At 46.8% G+C, this 8,938-nt stretch overlaps 1 protein-coding gene across 1 annotated transcript in view; it reads right to left on the minus strand.

Annotated features, from left to right (window-relative positions):
• The window catches only part of efnb2a (ephrin-B2a), a 53,471-nt gene extending 46,100 nt beyond the window's left edge, over positions 1-7,371 (minus strand). Inside the window, exon 1 of the mRNA XM_032529854.1 lies at positions 6,481-7,371. Within this exon, the coding sequence (XP_032385745.1) occupies positions 6,481-6,593 (113 nt within the window). The 5' untranslated portion in view covers positions 6,594-7,371. The remainder of the gene's footprint in view (positions 1-6,480) is intronic.
• Between the last annotated feature and the right edge of the window lie 1,567 nt (positions 7,372-8,938).

Genomic DNA, 8,938 nt, shown 5'->3' on the forward strand with positions numbered 1-8,938 from the left:
CCCTACCGTAAAAACCCTTTCTTTAGTAAGGCCCCCCCCCCACCTCCCCCACCGTAAATATTCCTGAGATCCAAGAGCACTTCATCAGAGGTCTGGGTGCTGTGCTGGTCTGCAGATTAGGCATTACAAGGCATTACAGGCTGGATGTAAACAGTGTGGGCTAATGGAAAGACATTTATTGTGAGTCGCTATTGGCTGCCTAATTAAACGCTGGTCGAATGTACAACTTGAAATGTATACATGGATATTAGAGCTACAAAGTACTATTACAGCTATTTGGATTATGGATTAATCGGGTGGATTCATTCCAAGTTTCAATCAAGTCCTACGAGGACGTCCTCTTGGGCTTTGGGACACTTTTATGACATGGTATAGACCAAAGAATGAAGCAAATAATCGACAGTTTAATCAAAATGAGCGTTTAGTTGCAGCCCTACTGACTATTATGGTCATTTTTGGAATAGTACGCCGTGTCAGGGAAATAATACATCTCTAATAGGCAGACACTCTTCTTCCTTTTCTCGTCGATGTTCATCCCTCCATCCGCTCCCATTTGCTGGGAAGTTGAGAAGAGCCACAGGTGCCCCGACCCGTCTCCGCCAGAGCTGGAAATCGAAGCTTTTGTCGAACTGACAAGGTTCAGACAGCTGTCATTCCCAACGCCCTCACAGTTTTCCTTCGAAATGCTATTTTTATTCTAAAGGCGGGGATTGTGCCCGTGATTGCACGTCCACGGCATGCTACGTGATGGCTGGAACTTTTGGATTTCCACAAAAAAAAAGGGACTGATTCCTGGAGAGATGACATCTGTTTTTTTGTTCTCGTTTATCTTCTAACCACCTTTCTCCACCTTTAGGTTGGGTGTTTTTTTTAGCGTGTGTGTGTGGGTTTGGGGAGGGGAGAGGAAGTGTTAGGGGCAAAAGGAAAAAAAGGAGGAGGAGGAGGAGGAGGAGGAGGAGGACTGTAGTCCTGCTTCCTGAGATTATGACCGTTGCATCTATCAGCAGTTAAAAAGAAGGAAGGAAAGAAAGTAAGACCTCTCATCTGTGAGTCTCTCAACTCTTCTACCTTCTCTCTCTCTCCGTTTTCCCAGCGTCCTCCTGTCACTGCACATCTCCATATGACCCCCTTCATTTCATCCCTTCCTCCGCGTCTCTCTTTCAGACTTTCTATTTAAACCACTGGACTGGTGGATTTGTGCGTGACAAAACAGAGCCCCGGTGTAATCCCCAGTCCCGATCCCCAGTCCCAATCTCCCCTCCGTTCGCTTCCTGTGGCCCTGAAGTTCTGAGAAAACAAAGTGAGACGAGGGGAGGGTGAATATTTACTGCAGATCAAGAGCGACTGTTTGACTCCGAGTCCCAGCTGCAATGGGAGGATTCATTAGGGGGGCGGCAGACAAAGAGGCCAAGCCGGGGCATCGTGAGGGTTAATCCACCCGCAAATCCATCGCAGCGCCGCGGCTTTCGCCCTCTGTCGGCCGAGAGGACAGAGGTCTTCACGCTGCCTGTCACCCTAAACCCCCCCACCCCATCGTCCCCTCTCTGTGGTTCTGTCTGCTCTCCGAGCCTCGGCCCTACCTTTCATCCAGTAATCCAGGCCTTTGGGTCCTGAGCAGGCCTAGACATAATTACCCTCCTCGCCCGCCAAGGGCCCCACCCCCCCCCCCCCCGACGCTTTCTTCTCTCCTTCTCTGTTTCATTTCTTTCTCTTCTTCCTATTTCTTTCGCTCCCTGTTCTGTTATTACACAATCTTAATCATCCATTTTTCTCTTTCTCGTGGCAGGAATCCTTAAAAAAAAAAAGAAAAAGCCACGCCGAAGCTCCATAACCCCGTGTCCAACATGCCACTTTCTCTCCTTCCATTTTTTAACCTCGCCCTCTCTGCCGATCGATGCAGCTAAATTAAAGCAACTGATCTCTCTCTCTCTCTCTCTCTCTCTCTCTCCCTCGCCGCTCCATAAAGAAAAGGGGAGATGAGAAAAAGGCAAAATTAGAGGCACTGCAGGGGTTTGGGAGGAAGAGAGACGGCACGGTTACCACATTCGGCACACAAGGCCTCGTCACTCATTCATGATGGACTCTCATCTCTTTGCCCACCCCTCTCTCCCTCTCTCCCCCCCCCCCCCCCCCCCCTTACATTCACAAAAGACCCACAGAGGTGCCCCCCGTCACTGCCCGGTCACAAGGGCCTTTAGGCTTCTATGTAATCTCTTAATGAACTGCCTGGAGAAGGAGGCGCTCCTTTTACATAAAGCATGTAAGCAGGCTTTGCTTTTGTTTTCTCCCTCCCAACTACAAATGGATTAGCAGAAGAAGGAGGTGTGTGTGTGTGTGTGTGTGTGGTGTTGTGTGTGTGTGTGTGTGTGTGTGTGTGGTGGTGGTTGTTGTGGAGTTGTTGGGTCATCTCTGTTTTTTTTTTTTTCCTTGGGAGGTTCATGCATACGGGCAGTAAAGTAGTAAAGCGCAAACAACAATGAGGTTTAATCGACACAGCCGTGGGCCCTGTGGAGTTTTTTTTTTTTTTTCGATGGACGCACACACACACTTAGAACACACAGAGTAAGCGCGAGAGAGAGAGAGAGAGAGAGAGAGAGAGAGAGAGAGAGAGAGAGAGACTAGCTTTTTCTTTATCCTCAACCCCCGGCCTACACACACAAAGGCATTAGACTGGCCCGCAGCCTTCACATTTCTAACATTCATTCCACCATGAATAGTCAAAAGAGGGAGACTAACGCAGAACCCAAAGAGGGACGCGGAGACAGGGACAACTCGGGCTGTTGAGCATATTGCTGACATACATAAAGATATTCCCGCTCCGGGGGCTCTCTGTCAGCGAGCGGGAGTGAGTGACACACGGGCATGAGGACGTTCAACGAGCATGGGGAAAAGAGATCCACGGCAAAGTTATTCATCACACACTCACAGCTTGGAAAAGGAGCTGCTCTGTCCTGATCCCAGACTTTAACTTCCTCATCAACAGCAGACCTGCAACTACCGCTTATGTTCATAACAGTCTGTGGATTACATGTTCGGTCTCTGAAATGTTCAAAAACTGGGGAAAAAAGTGGATTGTTGTCCCCCAAAGCCCAAGAAGACATACTCAAATGTCCCGTTTTGTCCAAAAACTCAAAGATATTCAGATCACTGTCACAGAGGAGAGAAGAAACTAGAAGATATTCACATTAATAAACACATTACTTAGTAAGTAATTGATTCATCTTTGCAGCCTTAAAGAAGATAGGAATTGTTGTCGGAGGTATTTTTGGACTTTACGAGTGAAGAAAGCAGGAAATATTCACATTTAAGAAAGCTCACGTCACACCATTTTGACTTTCTTTTTTTTTTTACATAAAAAAACTAATATCACATTGATAATTCAATTATCAAAATAGAGGGTGATTAACTGAACAGAGTCACATCTACGCCAGTGAATAAAAAGGAAAAAAGTTGGGATTCATGTCGGTCACAGGACTTGAACTACAATCTGACGGGATCGTTGCTCAACTCCCAGAAGGCCATTCACCTAAAGAGAAGCGCTCACGCAATGATATCACTAGGCGGCCTTTTACCTCTGAACTCCTCACCCAGACACAACGCCGAGAATGTGCACACGCACACACTAATGCCGCGGAATGCCTGCTGCGTTTGTGGCCGCCCGAGGCCTATACTTGCTCTGAGGGTGGGACACATTTTCCCTGTTTTTTTTTTTGTTTTGTCCTCCTTTTTGAGTCAAAAGTGAAATGACATACTAATTTGCAAGATGGAGGCTTCATGTTTTGGGAGAAGGGCATTTTAAAAGCACAAAATGACTCGTTGGACGATCCGATCCCTATATAGAAATCGAGCTTTGCCAGTAAGCAAAGTGAAGTCCATACATAAATGTTATTAGTGGTCATATGTGCTGCGAGTTGCCATTTTGCATTCTCTCCACACATCTGATTCAAGCATTCCCAGAACCATTTGGGTGTTTTGTCGTCACTTTCTCTCTAATTAGACCAAATGGTCATCAAATGGCAGTCTACAGCAGGGGATGACACGTAACAACTACATTAGGATGGAAATGAGACACGCCATTTGGGCTAGGTGTGCAACCTTGACTGTTATTAACCTTTAAACCTAGAGCTGGAAGATATATATATATATCGAATATGACGATATTTTTGAACAAAGCAATATTGTAGGGTTGACTTGTGGTGCTTTCACCAAATATTTAGCCTACACAACGAGAGTAAAGGTAAATAATAGAAGAGCTAAAGTCTGATAAATTCAGCAAAAAGACATCACTTTACTGTAATGCAGCCTTTAAAACCAGGAAAAGACACAGTTTGTGTCATGTAAGTCATCTAAAATCGAAGACGATATCTAGCCTTGGATCTCGATACAATATCGATTTATTCAGCCCTATTTATTTTGTTCTGCCCTTCTTTTAAAACGAAAGTATACAGGAGTGCGTCATTGGGTTTGCAGTGTGGATTGAGACGCGTTGGGACCCAGATGGCCGTGGCAGTCAAGAGGCTGGAAAGGGCCGGCCGTGCTGCGTTTGGAGTCCCCGGGCTCTGTCCCGCAGACAACCGGGCACAAACCGACACACACGGCCCGAGTTAACGTTCCTCTCCAGCCGCCATGGGCCCGCGCAACAACAGACACCTGTTAGACCGTCACACCGTCTCAACTGGGTGGGTTTCAGTGAGGGAAGAAAGCAGACAGAGAGGGGAGAGAGGGTCTTTCTGGCTGCGCCGGAGCCAAAAGCTGAAAAGCGGAATTATTGGGCGAGTTGGAGTTTGGCCGTGACTAAACGGCGACAAAGAGGGGCGCCCCCCGCCGGGCAGAGCGCTGGGGTTGGAAAGGGGGAGAAAGACACCTCTATTTTATTTGCAGAAAAGAGTTCAACCGCCATTCTTGGTCTGTAGGAATATTTAGGAGGCGCAAGATTGTTTGAGATGGGATTTGACATACAAACAGGCAGGAATGCGAGTATGTAGAGTGTTTTGGGCCGCGTGATTTCCCTAATATTACCCACCCATGGTCTTAGTTAAAGCACTATTTTTTTTTAAACATGCACGCATTGTGAGGACGGGACATCCTGGGATTGTACACCCGAATGCAGCCAGCTCCGCGGTTGTGACGCTTATTATTTTTTTATTATTTTTTTTACACCCAGGCTCCCAAACAAGAGCAAGAAAAGGCTGCAAATGGAGAGCAGAGAAGCGGAGAGGCGCCCCATGCACTATATCTAGTCAAAGTTATTTTTTTTTACATTGCATTTCAACCATATATCCCACTGCAATCCGCCCTACAATTTGGCTCGTTGATCACTTAGCCTAATGATTTTTATTCTATCCACACACACACACACACACACACATACACACACACCGTGCTGGAACCCGCAGCAGAGCATCGGAGGCCCGCTGCTGCGTCCCAGCCTTGAACACACAACATTCATTTCTCTTCGATCTCTCTCATTAATATTTTCTTCATCATGGAGGATTCAAATCCAATATTCGATGCGGTGAACTGCGAGGGAATAAGCGGGCCTGCTAATGAGCTCAATGCCGCTTCAGAGCTCTGCTATTTTAATTGATTCGGACCTGTTACAGTCAGATATGAATTAGAATACGCCTGTAGTCCAAGTTAATATTGACCGAGGAAACGAAGCGCAGTTACCATCCAAATTAATGTGCTTCCCAACAACCCCAAAATGCGCCACGTATGACTAACTCCGCAGAGATATGCCATTAAACAACAAATAACAGACGAATGGCACAAAATATACTGAGATGTCCCTGTGAGGCGGGTTTGCGTGCCGCTGAGTGCCCCATAACGCACGGCCGACTGGCCCTCGCTGCCCGCTCCTCTGTGCGTAATTACCCCCCCAACGGCGACAAGACCCCAAACAGTACATGTAGAAGCAATGAGCAGAGCTTAACACAGTTTCCCTATTTTGACAGGTGTTTTGGATGATGGCTTTATCATTTTATCTCGTAGTTATCCCCGATCATTCTCAGCCAAACTCCGGTCAGAAAATGAGGGAGTTAAGCTGCAGAGCGCGTACAGAACACATCCATTCAGGTTGTTGTTGTTTTACGGATCATTAAGGTTTTCTGGGAAACTCGGCATACAGATGCCCAACATAAGCTGAATTTATTTTTGATAAAACAAATCGGACTTTCGAGACGGGATTCCAACAGATCGCTGTGGGAAAAGGATTGCGGGGATAACAGGGGAATATAAATTCAAAATTTGAAATGACGCTACTCAGAGAGCTCTTTGTTCCACTCGACGTATGCTGAATTGAAGCGTTGTTTCCGTATTTTACGCGAAGCCTTAGCGACATGGGCTACAAGGAAGCCAGCGTTAAAATGCCTGATTTTTCAACGGAGTCCGGCACGAAATGGTCTCCGCACGGGAGCGCGTATATACGGCGCTGTACGGGGGCCAGTAGCCTATGGTGCGCGCGGCTTGTGCTCCACTTACTTGGTATTTGTTGTGTTCCAGTAGATGGACTCCAGGATGAGCGCCCGGCACAGGTCCACTTTGAAGGCAATAAACAGAACTCCAAAATAATATCTCCACATCGAGTCCCCCATGGTTAGCCTTGCGCGCCTCCGGGTGGGTGCACAATCCTTCTCACACACACACACAGAAATAACCAAATATGTCCACAACACAAAAAAAGAAAGCGCTCCAGAAAAAAAGGCTGACCGCGGCAATTTCTTCACCTTATATCCCGATCCAGTGGGGATGCGCACGGACCACAAACCCCCGATCACACGTAGCCTACCAGAGCATCTTCCGACGAGAGAGCTGCTCCAAAAAACCAAAAGGCGCACGATCGGCAGTATAGTTCACCCAGCGGACTGTGGCTTTATATTCTCCCCTGCTCAGAGCTGTAATACATCCCTCAGAGAGAAAAAAAAAGTGCCGGTGTCCGCTGTGGGCCGGGCGGCAGATGGAAATCAATACAAATATAAATCCCCCTGCGTTATTATAGTCCAGCAATCCCGAGCAGCAGCGGACCAGAGTACAGTGATGTCTGGTGGAGGAATGGAGAGAAAGAGAGAGAGAGAGCGAGAGAGAGAGATCCCCTTTCAGCTGGCACTCAGACACAAACTGTGGGTGACAGCAGCAGGAAAACGAGGAGGACGAAACAATGAGGTCGGATGGTCAAAATGAAGAAAACGATTAAATATGAGAATGAAGGAAATCAAAGGAGCTGGAATGGAAGTTCTCATACTAGAAGGGTTCCACCCCTCCCCCCCAACAAAGTGCTGCGGCGGTTATCGTGCAGATCCGTCCCCAAAACGGCCGCACACAACGCAGGGTATGGTGATGCCTCAGCACTGCTCCGAAACCTGGATGGGAAGTAACTGCAAGGGACCGCGACTGGGAATATTTGGTGGAGCTGGTTTGGCCCCGGCCCCGCCCCCCGCCGCCGCTGATTGGTCCCTCGGCAGAGAAGTCAGCATGAGCTCTGCTGTCAGTCAAGGCAGGGCAACTGGTTCAATGCGGGGACTAGTGGTGAGCACCATGGGCACACACATCACAGTGGAACCTTAGGCAGGTACATGAATCTAATTATAACATAATAAAAGTGTGAGGTCTATATGATTTTATACATCTAACGAGTTCAAAAATACACAAAACTACTATAAAGGGGACTTTACAGTAAGAGCATCGGTGATAGGCTGACTTTATTGCCTCTTATAATAAATTGCCAAGTTAACTGGACAGACCAGACTTCATGTAAATTAATCGTGTTTTTAGTCTTTGCGCATCATGGCCCTCAAACCGCAAACAACGCACTTCTCTAGCTCTCTAATGAAAACAAGGGGGAAACATTTGCTCCCATAAGGCTCTTACACTGGGACTGTACGGAGGAGCCACACTACACCCCCAATGTGTCTCCATCCACTGCGCTTTGTTGCACTTGGAGGTTTTTTCGAAAGGCAAGAGCGCCCACTAGCGGAAAATCCGCTCCAGAGACAGGGCAGCCAGAAAGAATCAAATCAGGATGAATATTACATCTAAATGACTTCAAAATCGCAGAATGGGATGTAACAATTTATTGAAAAAACAACAACAACCATACATATAAACATGTATTGTTTCCAAACACAGAGGCAGACGTTATTTAAAAGGGAAATCCCATGTTCTTTAATCCACTTTTAAGAAGTTCCAAAAGGTTCTCCATTTATTTTATTTTTTACTTTGTAGTTATTTAGTTATCCCTGATCAACAAAATAACCCCGTTATTATTACATTATTAGACCTATGTATAGTATAGAGTTTTATATTTGCTCCTCGAGCTATTCCAACATTATTTTAACATTGAGGACATGACAATCGCTTCAAAGCCTGTGCGTAAAATGGCGCACACTCCCACTTTCTCAAGCTTTTGGCCAATGGCCCCTAATTTAACGAGCACACACGCGCACACCTCCGCCAGCCGTAGATTACAGGTGTGAAGTTTTGACACTTTTGAACCACTTAATTTGATCAGAGGGGGGGAGGGTTGTTTTTTCGCAGGTCCATGCGGCCCGCTGTGGATTGCGGCTGTTTGCTTAGCGTTTAATCAGGGGGATGATAACGGAGGAGTCCGAGCCCTCTTCTCTCCTTTCCGGGCTGGAATCAACACAGAGACGGGGCGCAGGCGTCCGCAGACGGCGTGTTTATTGGAGCAGCGTGAATATTAGACTAATTGAATTCCAATGCAAAGGTCAAAGGAAAGGAAACGAGTGTATTAGATTAACAAGACTGACATGGCTCTGTGCACGGGCCCGCTTATCTAAATAGACCAAGAGTTGCTGGAGACCGAGGGCAATCCCTAAAATATGTCTAAATGAGATGATAATTTATTTCCTAAGTGGCCCATTCCGTATGAATTACATGACACCAAAACAAAAGTAATTTCCTCCACAGCTTCTGGTCTAAT

Source organism: Etheostoma spectabile, chromosome 11, assembly GCF_008692095.1.
Source record: "Etheostoma spectabile isolate EspeVRDwgs_2016 chromosome 11, UIUC_Espe_1.0, whole genome shotgun sequence".
NCBI lineage: Eukaryota > Metazoa > Chordata > Actinopteri > Perciformes > Percidae > Etheostoma > Etheostoma spectabile.